The following is a 24,453-nucleotide window of genomic DNA, read 5'->3' on the forward strand; positions in this document are numbered from 1 at the left end:
TGGAACAAGTTACTACCTGGTACTTCCGTGGAACCAAAGTTACACGTCACGTATTAGCTCATACCTGGATATTGACTGCGAGATTTAAATATTCAAAACAAATGGCTAAGATTAGAATATGTAACAACTTTATGTGATTGCCTGTGAAACTACCACCCTTCTGATCATAGAGTGCACAGATGCCTGAGTAAATAACGGCAGTTCTAAAAGGGGTTTGACGAAACACTTAATATGTACGCCATTCCGAAAGAAAATGCAATCAATGCACTTAAAACGGAAGGTGCAGTGCGTACTTAACATCCGCGTTTTGCATTGTCACTAAGTAAATTCGGCCAGTTGGCAACAAGATTAGTGTGTCCTTAGAATGCTGCGGGTTTGTAAAATGACCCTGTGTGTTTATAAGGCATTAAGTGGATTTAATTCGCTCCATATCGCAAGTATTGACAGGTTAGAATTTCAAACAGACCCACCTTCCATATTTACATCTTCACTTTCCTGCAAATCGCTGTTTATATAATATTCCACTTTGCTAACTGAACTGACAGAATGCGAATCTATAACAAAACGGAGACATTAGTAAACAGACTGTACTGAAGTTGAAAGATTAGACGTGTGTCCATCTTAAATAATATTACCGAATCGTGTCCCAAACTCCTTAATCTCTATCTCCTCGTAGAATGGCTCAGGAAATTCAACCGTTGACGGCTGCCATATTCCACGGGCTGAAATAACAAAGACCGGAGAATTACAGGGGACTAAGTACACAGAGCTATGTATTCCCATTCCTCCTCTTTGTATCTCGCTTTTGTTCTTTCTTGTAATTTGTATTATGGTTTATCAAAGTAATTCTCTTGCCCACATGCGCGAAAACCGTAACCACCCAGAATGCTTTGCACTCATTTTCCCGCAGAGCTCGATTCAAATAACGTGACGCATTGTAACGACAGAAACTACTTCTGGCGCCATGCTGCAGCTCGGATAACAGCTCTGACAGGAGTCCAAGAGCCCTGTCTGTAATGTCCTGGCCTAGCGGATTGATATCCTCCGTCAGCTGGCACGGGCTGACTATCCTGACGAGGTAACGAAAAATGATTAACCATTTTCAGCTTGCTATGTCTCGCCACAACCTCCCATAAACTGAAAGATGGTATTGAATAGCAAGGGTAATCGATAGCAATGATGTAGATTAAGATTGGCAAAAACAGTGGGGAGAAATCTTGCTCTTCTCAGAGAACTTTTGCTTCTGTCTGTGGAAGCAGATGCGGTCTCGGTTCAACGTCTCATTGGAAGCATGGCTGCTCATCCATTAATACCGTTCAGAGTGCGCGGAAGCACAAGCCTAGACTGCTCACAAAGGTTCTAATTGCCAGCCTGCCACCGCAATGGACAGCACTCAAAGGGTATTCTACGCTTTCTGTGAAGCCCAATCTCATTAAAATAACATTTTATACGGAATGCATGATATGAGCACTAAAATGTATTTATTTTAGATGATTCATTTACCAACCTTTCTGGAAGCTTCTCAGCAGCTCTATAACCAGAAAAATGAAGACAACGACCAAAACAGAAGCAAGAATGAAGGGAATAACGGAAATGAAAGATCGCAGATAGTTAAAAGGTGTCGTGCGTAGCTGGTGACCTGAAGTGAAGACAATTAATAAGGCGCATTTAGGTCATAATCCATGAAAACACAAATTCAACCAATGATCAGACTGAAATTTTCAAAACTTAGAACTATCAAGTCTCGCGCCACCAGGCAAGCTTCATGAATTTTATTGCATTTTTACAGATTTCACCTTCTCCCAGCTTCCACGTATTAACGATGTTGCAAGGTGCATCGCACGAGAATCTCTGGAGGAAATTTAATTCATAAACAATAGAAAAGATCATCAAGCATCTTATTAAAAGGTTTTGTGGAGACTTAACCTGATAAATAGAGAAAAGTGGAGAGATAGCTGAAGACTGTAGCACCTTGGGCAAAGGTAACTGAAGGCAGGGCTGTCAATGACACGGCAATTAAATTCAAGAGGCAGAACTGTAAGAATGAGACTTCTGGTAAGATTGTATAACAGATTTACATCGCTGGAGAGGATAGAAGGAAACAAGGTTGAGCATTGGGCAAAATGATCGGAATGGTAAAGTTACAAACCAGAACATATCACACCAACGTCTTCTTTGTGTCCACAGTCATGACGACCCATTGCTGAAAATTGGCAGTGCCACAGGAAGAGCTCACTCCCTTTGCACTTAACCTCGTCCATCCAAATGGTACTGTTTCCATGGGCGAATTGAACCTCTCCGGGAGCCCAGAGAGAATCCCCACAATTTAGTTGTCTGCAGACAACAGTGGCATCCTGAATGTCCCAGGAGTCGTCACACACCGTTCCCCACGTTCCACGGTAAAGAATTTCTAGTCTTCCAGAGCAATTGTCTAATCCTGCCACCAACCGCATCACTGGATAAAAGATGCACGTGTGAACATTTGAGAATTTCAAATGCACTCTATCCATTCATTTTCTTTTACATGCATTGTTCCGAGTCCAAATAAAAACATTCTGCCATAGTGTGATAAGCCATGCTTTAAGGTTCTGGATTATCTCCGTTAAGTGTGGTGCAACAGCATGGATGACCAACACATTCTGCAGAAAAGGGCAGGAACGGTAGTGTAGCGGTTAGCGTAACGCTATCACAGAGCCAGCGAACCGGGTTCAATTCCGGCCACTCGCCGTAAGAAGTTTGTATGTTCTCCCCGTGTCTGTGGGGTTTCCTCCGGGTGCTCCGGTTTCCTCCCACATTCCAAAGACGTACGGGTTAGGAAGTTGTGGGCACGCAATGTTGGCACCGGAAGCGTGGTGACACTTGCGGGCTGCCCCCAGAACACTCTACGCAAAACATGCATTTCACTGCGTGTTTCAATGTACATGTGACTAATAAAGATCTTATCTTATTTAACTCCTTATTATCGAGAATGCTAATGGTTACGTGTGATATATGAATGGAATAATATAAATTTCAACATTGCAGAGTAGACGTTATGTGGGACCCACCACGCCAAAATTCGAAACTGAAAACATTGTATGTTCCAGGACAGGAAAGATGCCCCAGTTCTCAGGTTTGAATTCAAACTTATTATGCTGTATGGCAATTCTTTGATTGCGTTGAACGCATATACCTACCATCCCCTAGTGTTTTAACCAAGATGGCACATGCAAGCCACCGACCATTCGTATCCGTTATTTGCAAAGAAGCAACAGAATCATGCCAGTCTCTCCCCCACTGGACTTAAAAATGCCATTTCATTGGGCATCGAAAAGTACACACAAGAACAGACCCTTCGGCCGATCATGTATGTGCCGACCATACTGCTAATTTAGACTGATCCCATCTGCTGTACATGGTGCATGTCCCTCCATCTCCTGCCTTGTTCATTTGCCTGTCGGAATGCCTCTTTCAATATTAATACACGAATCCGCAGTGTGGTGGGTATATTTAATCTACCTGGGTTTGGAAAAACAGAAAACCGCGTTCTTCTGAGAGACACAGACAACAAGAACTCTGAAAATAGACATGAAAATAACAAATGGCATGAATAGCAGAATATCAGCAATTACCTGGATTTTCTTGAAGTGGGTGGATTACTTTTACCTTCGTCTCCTCCTCAGATTGGTTCTTCGTCGGTTTCAATTCTGTAAAACAATTTCTACCGGTTATTTTAGTGGGAAACTCTTGCTCAAGTAGGTCTGTTTTCAGATTATTACCTGAACAAATGATCCCAACATCCTCCCCGTGGTTGCAGTTATGTTGGCCCCAGGGTGAAGATGGGCATTGCCATAAAAGTGAGTCGTCCAAACGACATCTCACATCATCGAGCCAGATCGGCCCAGATCCCTCTCCAAATGCCGCGCTGTTCTCTACAGATGTTGCTGAGCCGCAGTTGAGCTGGGCGCAAACCACGTCTGCATTCTCCATGACAAAATAATCAGAGCAAACCGTGCCCCAGGTCCCGTTAAAGAAAACTTCAAGTCTGCCCTGGCAGCGATTCTTCCCATTCGCCAACCTTATCTCCCTGTGATCTGAAGAACAAAATGTAGAGTTGAGCATTTTCTCTCTTTCAGAGCTATCCTATTAACCCTAGAGCAAGATATTGCTCACTTTTTTTTCCTGTAAAATTGTATTGAAATAAATGAGCTTAATTCAGTCGCTGCTACTGCTCTTTATTTTCTGTGTCTTTTAATTTAAGACGAAAACAACCAATCTCTTTTGTACCGATCTTTCAGGGTCTCAGGCCACTCTCTTCAGACATAAAGGCATATCCTTGAAGTGGGGACTCTGTTTTAATGGAGGAAATGCTGCGCCAATTTGTGCACGGCAAGCTACCAGTAACCTAGTCAGAGAACACGATCTGCTGATGGGGAATGATAGCTATTGCTAATGTCACAAACCAGCAACAAAAGAAACACACTGAGCATGATTCAGTGTTAAAAACTATTTTATTAATCACTACTTATGATAATACGTAAAATAAAAGTAAAAATGTTAGTATGTTAGAATTCAAAAATGTTAAACCTCGAACGTTAACCCCAAAACTAAACTCTTCGTGTGTGTGTGTGACAAAGTCCAAAACTCCCAGTTCTGGAATGGTTCTTAAAGTTCAGTTCCGCAAGCCATAAGGTGAAACATGAGCAAGGGCTTCTTCAACAACCACCGTTGTCTGAAGATGAGATGTAGATGTAGAAAAACATAGAGAGAGTACATACGAAATCCAAATGTTCCACGATGGAACCCAAACGACACTTCAGTGTTTACTCGGTAGTGACTTCCTCACCCCGAAAAGCATCCGAACCGTGGTCGTCCACACACAAATACCTGTTTCCTTCTACAGGTCAGCAACAAAGTGAACTCCACCGGATTACTTCCAACTTCCATACATGGATTTCAGTGGCAAACACAGTTATTGTTTCTCATCCATCGATAGAGAAAGCAAGCAGGCTGGTGTCTCTCTCCCTGCTCTCTCTCTCCTTCTTCTTCTGCCTTCTTCAACAACGTCATTACGTCCTTTATCTTCTATTGACGTAAGCACGCCCCACACACACATACACACACACTCTCTATCTTAAAGGGACTTTCCCTGAGTCCGTAACACTAAGATATGCATTTTCCGCGCTTTCTCGAAACGGTGTCATGGATGTTTCGTGTCTCCCCGAGGGGGTTAGAAAGTTAATGGCTTCCCCTCAGATGTCACGTTAAATAGACCCACACTGTTTCCGCCCCCCACCCCTCATGAAAGGTGAATATAACTAGAGGACATAGATTTAGGGTAAGGGGTAAGAGATTCAAAGGGGGTCTGAAAGGGACTTTCTTCACCCAGAGAACGTTAAGCACCTGGAATGCACTGCCGCAGACAATGGTGGAACATCTGTCATTTACAGAATTTAAGGAATGTCCAGATGAACTCATAAATCTTCTAGGTATGGAAGGCTACGGGCCAAGTGATAGAAGATGGGTGCTCACTGGTCAGTGTGGATGTTGTAGGCCGAATGGCCTCTTTCCCTGCTGTGTGATTATGACTACATATGCTCTGTACTGATGTCTCTGCCTTGAAATCATTGTAAAGAACCCCGAACACACAACAGTCCAACACTAATTCGGGCAGCAACACAATGAAGGACGTTTGGAAGTTTATTGAAGACACATGTCACATTGTGCGTGATGTCATCAAATCAAACAGATTTTCTGTAAGTTTTCGGCATCTTGAGAGCATGGCGATAAACTCAATTATTATCGTGGCTATAAATTCTCAACCAATTATTAAAAACACCTTTTTTCTCTTGCAGTCATAACATGTGCATGTTTTCTGTAATCCTTACCTGAGCAGATAACTCCAGCATCTTCTTTATGAATGCAGTCGCTCTTGCTCCATGGTTTCGCTAGACATTGCCTCAAGGCCGAACTATTCGCTGAACAATTCATGTTGTTTACCCAGATCGGCCCGGATCCTTGGCCAAACCAACTAGAGCCCGTTGCATTCAGAGCATGCCCACAGTTCAGCTCGAGACAGACAAGGTGGGCATCTGTTAAATCCCAAGAATCATCACATATCGTTCCCCAGGTTCCGTTGTAGAAAACTTCTACCCTTCCAGCACAACTGCTTCCGCCATCCACCAGTCTAGTGGGAATATGATCTGCAACAGAAGAATAATACCACTAAACACCATCTGGTGAAGCGCTGTGCGCAAAGGTCACAATCGGCTCAACCTCAAATACATTTGTGGAGAGAGAAACCAATTAATGTTTCAGTTCGACAGAGCTACACCAAGCAGCTCTGATTTCAAATCTTAACCGTGTTTCCCTCTCCAGGAATACTGCCTGATCTGCTGAATACCTCTAAATCTTTCCTTTTTATTCAGAGTTCCAGCACCTGAATTTATTAACCTCGGTTACTATTTCATTCAACTGATATTGTCTATTCTGTCCAGTTCAGGGCAGGATGCCACCGCTGCTGTTCTTCGGAGCAGTCATATTCAACAACGTCAGCTGGCTTCTCTTCGAAGTCCGGATTTAAACTGATTGGATTGTGTTCACTTCTGTTCAGATTTTCTGAGGGAATGAAGCATTTCGTTTTCACGAACATATGCATGACATAGAACCGTGAAGTCATCGGTTGAAAATTCTAAAGTAGCATCCATGCCAAAAGAATGCGAGACTGACAATCTTAAATTGGAGTAAATCTACTCCCTGATTTTCGACGCAATTGTAAATCTATTATCTCCAATAACTAATATCCGCTGGTGCAATTGTTCTAGTCACATAAGATACTACACTGGGGGAGAAGCCCGGGCTGAATATGTGAGCGCACTTGGTCTCCAACCACATTATAAATTCGTAAGACGTACATCACATTCCCCACTATGAGTGCAAATCTAACAGTGCCCAACTTATTCAACAACGTCCACGACACTCCACTTCCATGGCACCCTATTTGCAACCGTACACATTCACAAAGTCGACTGTTGGGGACATCATGGATGCACTGTTTGTGCCGTGAAATTGGGACGCAACAACTGGCCCAGCATTCGCAAACTGCTTGGCTTAAAAACGACCTCCAGAGTTTAGACAAAGACAACAAATACATGGGGAAAACTGCAAACTGACCTTCATGTCACAGGCCATAGTGAGTTGGAAATATATCGTTGTTCATTTATTATCACTAGGCTTGGTGGTAAAATTAAACCCCAACCTAACTTTGTATCAAGGAATTTGTCTAAAATCTCCAGAACTTTAGAGCCATAGAAGCATAAAGCGGGAAACAGGCCTTTTGGCTCACCGTCCGCCGCTATCATTAATCGCTTATAACATTAACCTTACACTAATGCCAGTTTTTATTCTCTCCGTATTTCCATCAGCCTCCCCCAGATTCTACCATTCACTTGAACACAAAGGACAATTTATACTGGCCAACTAACACACCAAATGACACGTATTCAATACATGGGAGGACACGGTTTTAATATGTGGGAGGAAACCAGAACGAAATATGGTCCTATATTTTCCATGGGATAATGGTGTCATTGTCAAAGACATCTATTGTTCATTTGCAATTAGCAGTGGTAAGGTGGTGAGGAACAAATTTGAAGAGGGACAATGTCATAGGTCCGGCAATCCGGGTTCAATCCCGGTCTCTGGTGTAATTTGTGCAGGTTTTGCACGTTCGCCCTGTGTCTATGCGGCCTTCCCCGGGTGCTTCCTTTCGTTTCTTGCGAAAATGGACAATCTCACATCTTCCCACCAGATATCTCATTCATCAGACCTTTGCCTGTTCATAAAACGTATCTATATCCATTTGGAAACTACGTGTGTTGTCCTCACAACTTTCCTTTCTACCTGCCTTTTAACATACCTTCGATCTCTATGACACATCACTCAATTATTCTACCAGTGAGAAAAAGAGGCATTCACACCGACTCTCTCTTTCCTGTTACCAAGCCAGTTTTTATGACAATATGTTAACTGGTGTCCCATGAACGTATTTTTTTTAAAGTTTCCACAACAATCTTGTCAAATACCTTTAGGAAAGCGAAGTACTGTACATCTACTAGTTCGCCTCCATCCGGAGCACGTGTTACTTTTTCTAAGAAACACAATGTTAGTCAAACATAGGTTCCCTTGAACAAAACTCTGGTGGCATAGTCTGTTGGCTTAGAATGTTTCCAAGTGCTCTGCCACAATGTATTTAATGAGAGTTTCCAACAATTTTCCCATGGTAGCTATTAATATAACTGTCCTGTAGCTTCTTGCATTTTGCTCGTCCCCTCCTCCCCTTTGAATAGAGTTACATTTGCAAGTTCCAACGTGACAGAATATTTCTTGAATCGAGGAAGTAAAATCGACCCATCAACTATCTCACTCGACACCTTCTGTAAAGACCTAACAATGGCGTCTGTAACTTTGCCTGAGAAGTATGATCTATGAATATGCTGATACGGTTGCTTTCGTTAACTATTGGATGTCACGGGTGCCCTGATTTCGGCGAACATATCCACACCATCGGGATTTGGCACAGTCAACTGGACTGGGTATATGTTGTCTTTGGGGAAGTCCAAGTACCTTATATGGGAAGGACCACAGAATATTTACCAACATGCTAAACACTAAGCACGGTGTTCTGCAAATATCTTAGTTGAAAACTCAAAAAAGTATCCCTACCAGAACAATCCACGCCCACATCATCTGCCATAGATAACTGGTTCGGCTTTGCGAAATGGCAGCTCCATAGGTAAGGTTCACTCCCATTGCATCTGACATTGTTTATTAATACAGGTCCTTTGCCTGTTCCGTATTTTGATTGGTTGTAAGCATTTAATGCGGAGCCACAATTCAGTTGTCTGCATACTACGTCTGCATCTCTAAAATTCCAAGAAGTGTCAACCACTCTTCCCCAAACACCGGCGTAATAAACCTCCACTCTGCCATCGCAGCTACTCTCTCCGTCGGCCAATCGCAGCTGCCAAGGCTCAGCTGTAACAATATAATTGGGAAACCAATGACGTTCAATATTTCCCAAAAGCACATAGAGAAATACGTTGTTGTTACATTATATGTTTATATTATTGTGTGGTTTAATATGTCAAAGTTAATAAAATCGGAGAGTTTGTAAACACGCCAGAAGGAGAAACATAGCGTAAGTGTCAGTTTAACCTTTCAAATGAAGTCTCGGAACGAAATGCTGTGGTGAAAGGACGGGTCCGAGATGAATTTTTTTTTAGATATTTAGAGAATGAATGATTATTGGGATAAATGCAGGAAAGAGACGCTAAGGTGAAAGATCAGTCATGACCTTACTGAAAAACGGAGCGTGCACAAGAAGGTGAATAACCTTTCCACATTTCTATTTCTTACATTCTTATGTTTATTGATTGCCAGATCCGAAATAAGCAGTGAGATATATTGTCAGGTGATAGGTAAAACTTCGTGAAAGTTGCGTTGGTAGCATGATGGGGGCAGATATTCTACCGAAGTTGTTTGCGCTACTTATGCAATGGAGAGAAAGTACATGTGCATTCTTCTTTCCCGAATGACCAGTCCCTAACCTTAAAAAATATGGCCCGTTTCCCTTGAGTTTCCCAACAGAAGGCAGATATCAAATACCACGAGCTACAGATTCTTTGAAAATATTTTTCTTCTCAAAATCACGTCTATATTCCATAAATAAGGAAATAGATGAAATATTTATGTGATTTTTCAGAAACCCTTTCCCAGAATACAAAATACCTGGACGCACTTAGATTCTAATGTTCTCACAAAAGATAATCAAATCCAACTATGTTCACTCCTTTTCTCTCCGTAGATGCTGAACGGCCCGATGATTACTTCCAGTATTGTTTGGTTTTATTTTCGATTCCAATTTTCGGCCTAATGCACACAATATCACTACTGCATTTTGGGGTCTTTATAGAACTTCCACTAACTTTTTCCCCCCTTGGTGTTTGTTAGTTCAACCTATACCGATTTTACATCATCTTGGTCAATATTTCTCCTCAGTATTGCGTGAATCTCCTTTAAACCAGCAGTGTAACCCCACTTTCTATTCCTTTTGCCTTTCATCCGAAATATTGACTATCTCTGGATATTTTTTTGTCTGCCTTGTTCTCCCTGCAGCATTGTCTCCTTCATCCCAAATATATCAGACCAGTTTACACATACTCGTGCAACTAATTCATGAACATTATCGTGAATGTTCCAGGCGTTATGCCATATAGCCTTTAGGCTTGTCATTTCGACATTTTAATTCCTTTTCGCATGGCGCCCGTGTTTGATTTTCACCCTTGATTTCTCCGTCTTCCACTTCTGCTTTTCTCTTTTTAGCTCTTGTTTCTATCCTTGTTTCCTGTCCTCCTATCTCCCTCCACTGCCAGAACAATACCACGAAATTTCAGTGCAGAGAGATCTCTTCTATAGAATTTCCCAATCTGGCGCAAATTTTGATTCACAATTAGAAATATTGTAGAATATATACTTTTGCCGCATCACAGTGAATGTTTATTCATGAATTACCGATAAATCATAGATGGGAATTTAATCGCAATCAATCCGCTAGGAATGAGGTGCATGTAGACGGGACTAAGCTGGGAATTCTTGTTTCAGGTAGACACTCGCCTGAATGGAACATTAAATCAGGGCTTAATGTGGGCAAATAAAAGATAATCGAAGATTGAGGAACCGTGGCCACTGCAATGCCATGCTATCGCATCACACCACTTTCTCCAAAATTATTCCAATTTAAATAGGACCTGATATAGCTATTTGGCGCATAATGATAATAATAATAACAACAACAATAATACGATATTCGGGTATATAGTAAACATACCGGAACAGATAACGCCAGCATCATTTTTGTGTGTACACGGATAGTGTCCCCATGAAGCAATGGGGCAGTCACTCAAACGCATCTCATTGCCGCGGCATTCATTGATATCTTTCCATATCGAACCGTTCCCCTCGCCAAAGAACGCTCCTCCAGGCGCTGATACAACAGTTCCACAATTCAGCTGATTACAGACCACAGCCGCATCTTGCAAATCCCAGTAAATATCACAAACTGTGCCCCAGATTTCACCGCGTAGTATCTCCACTCTCCCCGAGCAGGCGTTCTTACCACCGACTAACCGTGGTCCTTTTTGTCCTTTTGAGTATAAACAATACGAAATATTCAGTTCCATTGGAAGAGCCTTTATTTAAGCTATCAAGCGGTATTGTTTAAACAGGTAAGGCTCTCTATTAGACTTGCTATATGAAGGATTCTACCACATGACATTTACATCTGGTAATCCACCCAAATGCTCCAAACTAGTCAACCTAAAGTGTTAAGTCTATTTCCCTGCTTATCTGCTGAGTATTCCAAGCGTTTGCTAGTTTCACCCACACTCATGCATATTACTGTAAAGCTGCCACAACGAATATCGCACTGCAGCTCCATGGGAAACAGGAATTGATTCCCAGAGAGTGTAAGATGAAACACTATAGTTGAAATGCAAGGGGAAATGCGATGGAACACAATGGAGAACGACACAGATCGTTTGAAGAATATGAGACATGATTAGGAGACAGGTTTTCATAATAATGTCAAAATATTGCTCAAGACGTAAAACTAAAATGCATAAAAATGGAATACACAGCAGGTCCGCCAGCAGCTGTTCAAGTTCAAGTTGAACTTGAACTAGAAACAGAGTTGGTTTTAGGACGATTTCCCTTCAAAACTGGGGACAGTTAGAGAACAAAAATATACGTTTTAATAAGCAGAAAAGGAGGATTCAAGGACAGAGGCAAGAGCGATGGTTTGCAAAAGAGTCGAGATGAATGACAAATCGCGCTATGTCTGTTTAAGCAATAAATACAACTATGCCGATATACGTTCTATTGGTTTGTATAGGGAAGCTCAAAAATCTACATCCTTGAGGCACTGTAACAACCATCAGCAGCAGAAATGTCTGCCACGAGAGCCCGTAATAGTATGGCTGGCGTGCCCCTCGCTATATCATTACAGTCAAGCTAGGGAGTCAACTTTGTATTTTAACAGGTTGTGCAGAAAAGCATGTTGGAAGCAGCAGCAATCGTAATCGGAAACAAAGCGGCAAACTGGTGACCCTGTATTAAATTGGTAAATTGGTTTATTATTGTCACATGTACTGAGGTCCAGTGAAAAACTTTGTTTTGTATGCCACCCATACAGATCATCTCACTACAAAAGTGCATTGACGTAGTACAAAGGAAAACAATAACAGAATGCGGGATAAAGTGTTACAGTTACAGAGAAAGTGCAGTGTAGGCGGGCAATAAGGTGCAAAGTCATAATGACGAAAGGTAAATAATCTTTATAATCGTTCAATACTCTTATAACAGCGGGATCGAAGCTGTTCTTGAGCCCGCTGGTAAGTGCTTTCAGGCTCCTATATCTTCTGCCCGATGGGAGGAGGGTGAAGAGAGAATGTCCGGGGTGGGAGGGGTCTTTGATTATGTTGGCTTCTTTCCCGAAGCAGCGAGAAGTGTAGACAGAGTCCATGGAGGGGAGGTTGGTTTCCGTGATGTATTGCAGTTTCTAGCGGTCGCGGGCAGAGCAGTTATTATACCAAGCTGTGGTGCCTTCGGATAGGATGCTTCAGGATATGTGGAGACTTCGTAGAGGGTGCAGAAGAGGTTCCCCAGGTTGCTGCCTGGATTAGAGGGTATTAGGTTGAAGGAGAGGTTGTATAAACTTGGATTGTTTTCTCTGGCCTGTCTGAGGCTGAGAAGAGACCTAATAGACCTTCATACAATTACGAGAGGCATAGACAGCCGGAATCTTTACCCCAGGGTAGAAATGCCATATACTAGAGAGAATTGCTCCAAGAGAAGGGAAAGTTTAAAGGATATGTGCGGGGAAGTTATTTATACAGAGTGTGGTACGTAGAACGTGCTGCTCGGGGTGGTGGTGGAGGCATACGATAATGGAGTTTGAGGCTTTTATATGCGCATATGAATCTTCAGGGAACGGATGGATATGGATCATTTGCAGGCAGAAGGGATTAGCTTAATTTGGCATCATGGTCGAACAGATACGGTGGACTGAAGGGCCGTTTCCTGTGCTGTAATGTTCTATGGTCTCTGATTGACCTGAAATTCATATGGACCAGCCACATGAACACTGTTGATAAAAGAGCATGTCACATTCTGACCATACTTCAGCGACTTATTTATACCTCCTCACGACCCAAGGATTTTCCCAGTATCTTCAGTGCAAAACCGAGGAGTGTGTCCTCATATTCTCTCTCCTTTCTTTAATAAATGCTACCTCAACACCATTGTAGAAGGTGTACAATATCCAGGTTAAATGCGACCACTTGATTGGCATGCTATTCACAACTCTAAATATTCATTCACGGTGATCGTACGGTGCACCGCCTACAAAATGCGTTTTTTATCCACTAAGCTACTGTGACAGCATCTTTAAAACCCACAGATTGCATCACCAAGAAAGACAACGGAGGAATCCATGAGAACACCACATCTCCTCCCCTTCAAATGGTGTATTATGCTGACTTGGAAATATATCACTTCATCGTCGCCAGGTATAAATCCTGGAACGCCTACCCCAACAATATTATGGGAACAACTTCACCAGAAGTACTGCGGTAGTTCAAGAAAGCGGTTCATCCCCACCTTCTCCAGGCAATTAGAGGTGGGTTATAAATGTTGACATGGCCACCCACGCCCATCGTAAATATAACGTAAAGGCGAATAATGGATATTGGAGATAAGCAAGGGAACAAAAGAAATCTGCAGAATATTTAAATGGGAAATGCCAAAACATCACCCGAAATTATTCGGAGAAAGTATACAATGAACGCCGTAAATCTGAAGTAAAATTGCTGCAAATGCCAATTAACTGAAATTATTAACTATGACCACGGAAGACTAAGCCATTCTGAAGATGATGAGCAGTTGAGCTTATGCTGACGTTCATTGGAGAGTGTATGAAGCCGACAATAGTGAGTTCGAAGTGGGAGTGAGATGAAGAATTAAAATCGCAGATTAGAAACTCGAGGTCACAATAGTGCATAAATGTCAGGTGTTCTGAAAAGCAGCCAACGAATCTGTGCTTGTTCTCCCCCAAACAGAGGAGAACACGTGACACTGAGGGTAGAAAGAAGTAAGTTGCTGCTTCACCTATAAAGAATAGTTGTTGCCATGGTTGAAAAAGTGGCAGAGGAAGAGAGGCAAAGGATGAATGTTGCATCTTCTGAGATGACAGAGGAACATTCCATGGGAAACATTGGGAGGGAGTTGAGAAACAAAGCTTCTTGGAAGAAATAAGGTGAAAGCTGAAAGAGGCGGAAACACAATCAGGATATCTGACAAAAGTGAGGGGCAGGGTCTGAGAAAGAAAATTACACACATTCGGGAAAAAAGTGCAGCTTGGACGCACAAAGGTTTCTTTGGAAGATTTTCTTTTATGTATGTATCAAATCAGTTAATATATTCAGCTAGGCATACGACGTTCATGCTGTTAAAGGGTGCTGGATTTAATGGACGTTTAAGGAAGAAACCAAGTCGTCTCAAGTCCGCCAGATTGGAACACTGGTGTCGAGGGATAAAGGAATAGACATTAATGGTGAAAATCAGAGGTTGGGCCCCAAGTTAGTCGATTTCTGACCTGCAAGTCATAAATCTAAGAAAAATCAAAGCTAAAACTATAACCTGAAAATCCATGAAAACGCAGAGGAGATAGAGGAAACAATATGACGAGGGGAACGCGATATGGAAGAGGCAACGGGGAAGAAAATTCTTCCAACTGTGAATCGGATTTGATGTCTGGGATGTTTTTTCGCGGGTAAGACCTATCAATCAGTGCTATTGTTTTCACTCTGAGCGAAATACACAGACTAATGTTAACATGCAAATTATCCCAAATGCATATATTAATAAAGGAGATAAATAGGGCTGGATCATTCATATCCGAGTATCCATTCCACTCTCCGATATTAAATGCCGATGCAGTGTGGCTCTTCTAAGCAATTATATTCTTGGACAAATGTTTTACAATAAAAAAAGCTGTCGAAATTAATACGTTACTCAGATATAAGCTAATGCTGCTCTGCCCATTTCGCTCTCCGAATCTAGGAGCATGTATGAATAGAGCACCTACCGGAACAAATGACACTGACATCATTCCTATGCGTGCAGTTGTGCGGATTTCTTGGTGCAGCAGCGCAATCCCAGATAATGGTCTCATTGCCTTGACATTCGTAGGAATCCTGCCACACGGGACCAAGGCCCTCTCCAAAATATGCCCCTCCGAGTACTGATATCACGTCCCCACATTTCAGTGATGCACACACCACACGTGCGTCACTCGCATCCCAATGCCAATCACACACAGTGCCCCAGGTATCTCCATGCTGTATTTCTAGTCTTCCAGAGCATCCGTCCGATCCTCCAACCAGTCTGGGCTTTCTATGCCCTGCGGTGAAATATATTTTTAAAGATCATCGAAATAACGTAATTGGATAAATAGATTAACACTAAGAAAAAGGTATATTTTAACTAGGAACATTTTTGCGGTCAAATTGATTCCTCTCTGCATTCTAACTTTTCTGAAGAACAGTCAAAATTGTTAATTATGTATTCAAGTTCTTCACTGTACTTCGGTACATGTGACAATAATAAGCCAATTTACCAATTTATTTAAAATGGAAAAATCAAGAGTTCAAACACGCTGAGGATGACATACTGTGCTGTGCCTTCTATTAATTTTAAGTGTTCTTTGAAATAACTAACATTTTATACATATATTCACACCGAAAATGTTTTCACGCTGAAAATATTCACTGAGCTGAGATCTCAATGCACATTTCCATCTATGGCCTACTCCTGCTGCTCCAGCTTTCTTGTGTTCTCCGGTTTGTATCTTTTACCGGGGGGGGGGGGTAAGGGGGGTGAGTGGGAGGAACTATCGCTAGAATACACTGGAGGAGGTCTGTCTCCATACTTGGTCAGGTTTTCTTTATCACATATCGTAGAATATAGCAAGCCAGATTTATTGTCACTTGAAGCTTAACACAGTATGTTGGAATATAGTTGGAATCCATGAATTGTTAACTTATTCGGTCAAAGTCAGGATGTTTTATTCATTAACCAGTTTCGATAACCCATTGGCTATTTGTCTGACAAAATACTTCTTAAATTTAATAACTGTAACTGTATCAAACGCTCTTCGAGTTAAAAAAATACCCCTCAGATCCCGTTTCAAATTTCGCATCTTAACCAGATGCCCTCTTGTTTTTGGTACTTCAACCATGGACAAAAACGATTTTGACTATGTACCTATCTATGCCCCTCAAGATCTTATATTCCTCTCTCAGATCACCTCTTAGCCTCTTTTGATGCAGGGAAAACGTCCATCTCATACAATCTTCTCTCCTCCCCCCCGCCCCCCAATTAAAGTCCCTCAATCCAAGCAACATCCTGGTGAATATCGTCTGAAATATTGAAAACAATCACATCTCCCCAGTAGTCTGGCAACCAGAACCGCACACAACACTCCAAATGTTGTCTAACCAGTGTGTTGGAAAGTTGCAACATAATGTCCCAGATTTTTGTTCTATGCCCCGACCTATGGGGGCAAACATTCCCTACGCCTTTAGCCTATATATCTGTGCTGCCACAATCAGGGATTATGGACTTCGATCTCTAGGTTTCTCTGTACATCATCTTTCCTCAGCACCCTATTATTTACTTTATGTCCTACCCCCATTGACTTCCCAAAGTGCATCACCATGCACTTATCGGGATTAAGTCCAATCTGCCAATGCTCCACCGAATTTTCCAGCAAAGCTATTTTCTGCTTTAGCCTGAGATAACTTCCCTCCCTATCCACAACACCAATTTTCGAGTGTTCGACGAAAACATTTTACTTGTACCTATTACATTTACATCCCTTATTGATATAAATCACAGACAGCAAAGGTCCCAGAACTGAGCCCTGTGGTACACTACTAATGACAAATTTCCAATCAGAAAAACAATATCCTTCCACTAAACGCAAACTAAAAGAACAACACGTTATATTCCGCCTGGGTAGTAGACAACCCAATGGTATGAAATTTCAATTTTACGTTTTCGGATAGCTCACACTCACTATGCTCCTTCTGATCCACACAGGTTCTCCCGGCGCCCCTCCCCCTTCACACACCTCCGTCCTCCTATCCTACTTGGTTCCATCATCCCTCCCTGATCTGGTTCCACTAATCATCCTCCTTACCAGATTTCAGCATACCCAGCCTTTTGTGTCTCCACATCACCTTCCAGACTCCCTCCCCCTCACCTGGTTTCACCTGTCTATTTTTCTCTCTCATCTCTCTAGCTATCACCCACCAGCCGCTTTCTCTCAACTTCATTCCTCTCCACTCTACCTGGTTCCATCTGCTCATCTTCTCCCCCCTCATCTGCAGCCCTATCTCAACCCACCCAATCACCTCTCTATACCGGTTCTCTCCCCTCTATACTCTCAGTCCTAATGCAGAGTCTCGACCCGAAACGTCGACCGCCCCTTTGCCTCTGCAGATGCTGCCTGACCCGCTGTTCCTCTAGCACTGTTTTGTTTTGCTCCAGATACAGCATCTGCAGTCTCTTGTGTCTTTGTTCCTTCATCAGTACCCTCTGCCTCCTATCACCAAGTCAACACCGGATCCAGATAGCCAGTTTGCCTTGGTTACCATATGCCTTAACCTTCTGGACCAGCCTACATTGTGGGACTTGTGAAATACCTTACTAAAGTCTATCAATCTCCTTTCTTACTTCATGAAAATACTTAAAATAAAATTAAAAAGTTCCCCAGCTCAAAGCCACGTTGACCATTCCCAATCAGTCCCGACTTTCCAAATGTACATAAATCCTGTCAATTAGGATTTTCCCCACTGACTTTCCTCCCACTTACATGAGGCTCAACGGCCTATAGTTACCGAGTCCATCCCTTCTGTCCTTCTTAAATAAAGGAACACAGTTTTCTGTCCTCCAATCTTCTAGAACCTGGCCCGTGAGAATGAAGACACCAAAATTTCCAGGCCCTCAGCAACCTCAAGCTTGCTTCCCATAGCATTCCAGGATAGACTTTTCCGGCCTTGGGGATTCATCCATTCATATGTGTTCTAAAACATCGACCATCCACCTTCTTAATAATGACATATTCCAGACCATCAATCTTGCCCTCATTTTTTTCCCAATTTACAACCACAACACGTTCCTAGATTATTTTCAATGGATATAGTTAAACAATGCAAATTTGTGGTAATATCTACGCATTTTAATTACACAAATACAAATGCATACTTAAAAATGTCAAATCCTACGTTCCACAGATGCAACTCCGACACATTGAATTTAACAGCATACGTTATCAAAACAAATATCATGTCTTGCTAGTATGTATGATTCATTGATCTTGGGGGGGGGGGGCAATGTCATCTTATTAAGATTTAAGATATCTTTATTCGTCACATGTACATCGAAACACACAGTGAATTCCATCTTTGCGTCGAATGTTCTGGGGGCAGCCCGCAAATGTAGCCACGCTTCCGGCGCCAACATAGCAGGCCTACAACTTCCCAACCTATATGTCTTTGGAATGTGGGAGGAAACCCGAGCACTCGGAGGAAACCCACTCATGCAAAGGGAGAACGTACAAACTCCTTACAGACAGCGGCTGGAATTGAACCCGGGTCGCTGGTGCTGTAACTAGCGTTGGGCTAACTGCTACACTGCGTGTCTTCCCCATCTAAAACATGCAGATAAGAAATTACCCGAGCAAACCACGCCAGCTGTTTCCTCTTTAGAGCAGTTGTTGTGAGCTAACGCTTTTCTCTCACATTTCCACGGGTCGTCCTCGGCGCCATTGCAGTGAACTTCAGCTTGCAGCACGGGCAACTTTCCAGCTCCAAATCGTGAATTCCCTGACGCAGATACAACGTCGCCACAACCAAGGTAGTTGCATAAAACGCGACCCTCATTCATATCCCACATTCGGCCGCAGATGATCGACGACACCTGAGAGAAACTGCCGGCCTCCAGTCTTCCAGCACAAGGACTGCCTCCATCCATCAGTGCCAATATCTTTGTAACTGTTATGAACAAAACAAAAATAAGCCTTCAAGTTTTTCTCTTCAAGATACAGCATCATTTATTCGGGTGGCATGCAGACCTAATGCCACCTGTGAATCCTACGTAATTGCAACAGGTTTAAAGGTACTTACACGGTTGTGTCTGCAAATTCAACACAGTAGGGATTAGGAAAGGGCAAATAAATTAAACAAATGTTTCAACTTCTTTTGCAGAAGACGAAACAAAACAGAAACCTCCCGTGTGTCCAGTACGTTCAAACCGTGGTGAAGCTTTGAAGTATTCTCTCTGGAATGTTGGGGAGACTCAGGCATTGATTCTATTCAAAACTGGGATTCGCCGTTTCTGGATGGTAAAGGAGTCAAGGGCTATAGGAAGAAATATCGCAGGATAGTGACATTGTTGTAGGAGATGAGCCATGATTTCGTTGAATGGCAGACTAGTTTCAAGAGACCAAATGCCCGACTACTTTACCATGTTTTACCTTTTAATGTTATTTTGATATACTCAGAACACTTTCTAATCAAAGGGAATGTTGACTTTTGAGCGTGTTTAATTAACACGGTAAGAAAACACTACAAATACAGTACAACTATATGAGAAGAGGAGTCGTGTAGTTTGATGTACGCTGGAGGAGCACAGGGCAACTAACTCAGCTCACGTACATGGAAACATCGAAGGTGAGGAGGGGAAGTGACAGAGAAAATCCTTCACTTTCTCTCTAAAATATAGAATATTAAACTGAAGTAACTGCTGCTCACGGGGTAGGCTTGGGGGGACAGGTGGCCTACACCATGTTCTATTTTCTTGTGTTCTTGTGTTTAATTGGACTTCTATGTAAAACTATAATGATAGACTGATGAAGGGTCTGATGAAGGGCTAATGAAATCTTGATGAAGGACCTTGACCCGAAACGCCGACTGTTTTTCCCTTCATAGACGCTGCCTGACCTGCTGAGATCCACCAGCATTTTGTGTGTGTTGCTCCAGATTCCAGCATCTGCAGAATCTCTTGAGTCTACAATGATAAACTGTTCTGAATATCAGATATTACATTTCTCCAAACATTACTTTATCACTGGTAATTCGGAATGACGCATTAACTTAAATTGTCATTGTACACCGCTGCGAGTGTGGCGGGCCAAAATTCTTCCGCCATATAGCAATATTCTGTGATTCTAGAATGATAGTCCCGCCTGAAAAGTCACAGAAGCATTTCCATGGTTGTTGCTGATGTGCACCCTGAAATCATAAGGTGTACTAAATTCAGTTATTCGTGTCGCCCACTTTTACTTATCCCAAAACACACCTACGCCGACGAACAACCAATATCTCGCAGAAAGTTTTGTCACCTCTGTATAATCACTTTTACCCTATCGCACTAGGTATCACGCATTGAGACATAGGTAAAATTAGTAAAATGCACTTCTCTCCTTCTAACTATGGGATTGTAAATTTCTCTTTTCCCCCTTTGCCCTTTTGTGCAATGTCATACGCTGCACTAATTCAAGACCACTGGTCTTCACTGCCGACTACCTTTCTTCTGGTTCGTAACCTGCCTGAACGGATTCCTGTGCCTGAAGGGGCAAAGTGAGTGGCAGGAGATTGACTATCCATTGCATACACAGCCCTGTTGAGTTTAAGATATGATTTTTGAAAATAGACAGAAAGCTTAGATGGAGAAAGAAGTGTTTCTAGGTAAATTGGGGCGCACATCACTTGAAGCGAATCCATTGCCACACTTTTCAACTCTACACTCGTCAAACATTGCAAATGGTGAGATTTATTTTGAGAAAATCATTGTCCTTTCAATTTAAAATTTAACAACAGGTTCTTGAAATGAACTTCGAAGTTTCGTTTGGAATACTATTACCGGCGCCATTATGCTAAACATTTAAAATATACACACATGATTGTCAATATTACGCAAAAAGTTGGATGAAAGAGAAAAAGGAGAAACAAAGAGAAATGAAACGACGCGATATCATTTGAACATGTTCAACTCGAAAGCCAATAGATTAAATTTTGATGAACGACTAAAAACGTTAGGCATGAATTTTGTTTGCCCAATAATTAACTACCAAACTGGGCCGGATCACAACATAATCCTGCTGGTGGCTCCACTGAGAACTATTTCCCCGATTCTGGAGCATCTAACGTCCAGGTGGACCGCAGGACTCAGCACTCAGCTCAGCAATGGAATACCGATATTGCAAAGAGAAAGGCCGGGTGTACCTCGCATCTATCTCCTCCGCTTAGCAGACCAATGACGGGCCAAAGCAAAAAAAAAATGCAAATACAGTACTTATTTTTCTGTGCTATACTTTCTGTTCATTTTTACTTACTGGAAGTTTAAGGTATTTTCATTGGAATCGTTTTTATTTATTTATTGCCTGAACCAATTTGAACTAATCGTGAGATTTAGAACTGTTCAAAGGCCCTTGACAGCGACCAGGTTTCAAAGGTTTCGGGAGTGGGATTGATGCACATGGTACTTAAGGCCCGGTTCTCAGATGCGGAGGTTCAAAATTCCGTACCTGTTGCGGATCAGGTTAATGAGGGAGAGCGGGCAGCAGGTTGTGTTTGCATTCGCTAGGACTTCAAAAAGACGTTTGCAAGACAACCAACAGAGTGACACACAACCAGGGGCCAAAAGACGGAAACCAAACAGCAAAGCTTAACAGCATTGCTATAAACATTCACAAGGCGCTATTGCCAGCAACTCACTCTCCAAAGAGGGTGCATTCTGATGAAAATTTCAGGTAAACCTAGCATGCATTTTGTGCCAAGAATGAACACCTGAGCTGTGCACACTTGCTGAATATTTCCTCCCTGGCTCAGGTTAGGCGACTTGCCTTGAATGCACAGCAGAGAACAATAACTATGTGTGAGGGCAAAGAGGTTCTTGAGCAATTTCCATAAATTATTTTTAATAAGAAAACGAGAACATTTATCAAAATGCAATAAAATAAATACCTTGGCAAAAAATGTTAACAGTTGCTCCAGTTTCACAGTACTCCTGGTTAGAGGCACTTGAAGGACACATGGCCAAAGAAGTCTCGGTTCCCTTGCACATAAAGTTGTCCAATAAAATATCGCTCTCTTCAGATATTATGGGCTTGATTATTACTGTGTCATACGACCCGCATCCAATCTGCCTACAGACCGTTTTACCAACAGCTGAATTCCACTGATGACTGCAGAGGGAGTTCCACTTGTCCTGGTTGTACACTTTCAGATCCCCAACACACGGTGCTTGCGGGCCAACCAATCTAATTTCGAACTCTTTAAAAAATGAAACAGTTCAAACAAAGACTCGTTATGAGAACTGAAGTGAAATACTCGTTTAAGAATCATAAAGGTATCTCAAAACATGACAAAAGTCAATCTTCTTGGAATAGTATACGAACGTTCTCGATTGCCATGTAAATGCTTACGTGTTCTGTTTGCACTGAATCATACAAGACATTATGGTCACAGACAGGGTAAACTAAACGTAGTTTGCTAGTTCTCCTTGTTAATTGTTATCGCAGTTCGGAAGTTGAAGTGGTTGCCTTTACAAAGTTTTATGTGGCCCTGAAATATTTGGAGGTTCACAGTACACCTGGAATTGCCAGTGCACCCTCTTCCCAAGCAGTGTTGATCTACATGCATCCGCATCGAAATCCCAAATCCAATAACTGCGGCACTAAAATTCAAAATATTTGGAGTCACAGTGCAGCGAAAAGAAACAACCAACGACCAATAGGTAAGGAATATTGTGCCTACAAGGTTGGATGGAATTTTCCATTTCAGTGGCTCCAGTCCCGTACTGTTGAAATGTGCCCACATGCATTGACCCAAGATCATTTGTGGTGCTCATGATAAACATTTTGCATTTCTTGAAAACAGTATTTTATGTAGAATTCATGAAGTTCTAGTGCAGTGGTTTAGAATCCAAGGACGTGGAAATTACACCCTTAAGGAATGTGCATCGTGCTTGTTAAAGGTTTCGTAGTCTTTTTATGAAAGATATTTCTAAGTAATAAGATGTGGATAATTTTGAACATAGAACTGTGTGCTGTCCATCCTTAAACGTACACCACCAGTATTTTAGGAATCTGCTAAGACAGATAAGAATAAGGTTGTTGCTCTGCATCAGAGGAACACACCGATCAGAGACATAGAGTCATACAGCACGGAGACAGGCTCTTCGGCCGTATCCGTGTCAACTATCAAACACCCATTTATAATGTCTTCTCTATGTTCCCGCCATCTTCCCTTAGATTCTATAATCCACTTAAACATTAGAGGCAATTTGCAGAGGCCAATTCACCTACCAATCCGCATGTCTTTGGGGTGTGTGAGAATGCTGAAGCACCCATGCAGTCAGAGAATTTGAAAACGCCATTCAGTGACAGCCGAGTCCGTACCTGAATGGGATCATTGGAGCTATGAGGCAGCAGCACCTCTGGCTGCGCCACGGTGTCGCCGGCAATCTGGTTCTTATCAGAGTAAAAGCCAGCAGGTTCCCTTCCCTTATTAGTGAAGCAGTTGGCTTTTGCAAACTCTGGCATTTTAATAGCTTTTTAATTCCAGATGCACGGAAACACCCATATTTTAATTCCCCGGGTGAAATTTCATCTCATGGCTCTGGATCTTTGGTCGGGTTGAGGAAGTGAAGGGTTAAGAATTGCAACCATACCTATAACTGGCAAACAATATATATATATATGCATTTATATTTATTTAGCAAGGACTAGCAAGCTGCTGACCCACTAGTTAAGATGGAATGTTAAGTATGTTAACTGCCTTTGTTTCGGGTAACGAACCATTTCGATATGTCAGACGGTGGCGATGCTGAGTGTAATTAACATCGAGGTGAAGACTTGGTCTGAAAAATGAAGGGTGATACCTGCCTTTGAAAGCCTTGATTATAACTCAATTATACTAAGACAAGAGGTGTGATAGCTGTCTCTGGATCTCTATAGCTTGACCGAAACTCGCGGCGCCGTTTGCATGGGATGTGCGTGACAATTCCTGTATAAATGTCTGTCTGCCCTTTGTTCGGGGAGAACTCGGGAAACGACTCTTAGTGAGTGCTGAAGAGAATTCTCCTAGCGGTGCACTGCTATTAAAGGTATTTGTTCGAATCGACCTTGTGGCACTGTGTTATTTACAGCGGACGGAAAGGGAAAATTGATTTCGGGACGACAGGGCCTCGGCATTTCTATTCCAGTTGTGTAATCGCAATCCTACCGCACCCAAAGCAAAGACATGGCGTCGGGAAAATCTGAATATTCTAAAGATTCTGCAGCCTTAACTC

At 42.2% G+C, this 24,453-nt stretch overlaps 1 protein-coding gene across 1 annotated transcript in view; it reads right to left on the minus strand.

Annotated features, from left to right (window-relative positions):
* LOC127571919 (deleted in malignant brain tumors 1 protein-like) overlaps positions 1–24,453 on the minus strand; it is an 82,152-nt gene that overhangs the window by 25,136 nt on the left and 32,563 nt on the right. Inside the window, exons 4-8 of the mRNA XM_052018667.1 lie at positions 18,834–19,151; positions 5,868–6,182; positions 3,759–4,073; positions 636–722; positions 471–554 (exon numbers count right to left, since the gene is read on the minus strand). Of these exons, the coding sequence (XP_051874627.1) occupies positions 471–554; positions 636–722; positions 3,759–4,073; positions 5,868–6,182; positions 18,834–19,151 (1,119 nt within the window). The remainder of the gene's footprint in view (positions 1–470; positions 555–635; positions 723–3,758; positions 4,074–5,867; positions 6,183–18,833; positions 19,152–24,453) is intronic.

Source organism: Pristis pectinata, chromosome 6 (assembly GCF_009764475.1).
Source record: "Pristis pectinata isolate sPriPec2 chromosome 6, sPriPec2.1.pri, whole genome shotgun sequence".
Classification (NCBI taxonomy): domain Eukaryota; kingdom Metazoa; phylum Chordata; class Chondrichthyes; order Rhinopristiformes; family Pristidae; genus Pristis; species Pristis pectinata.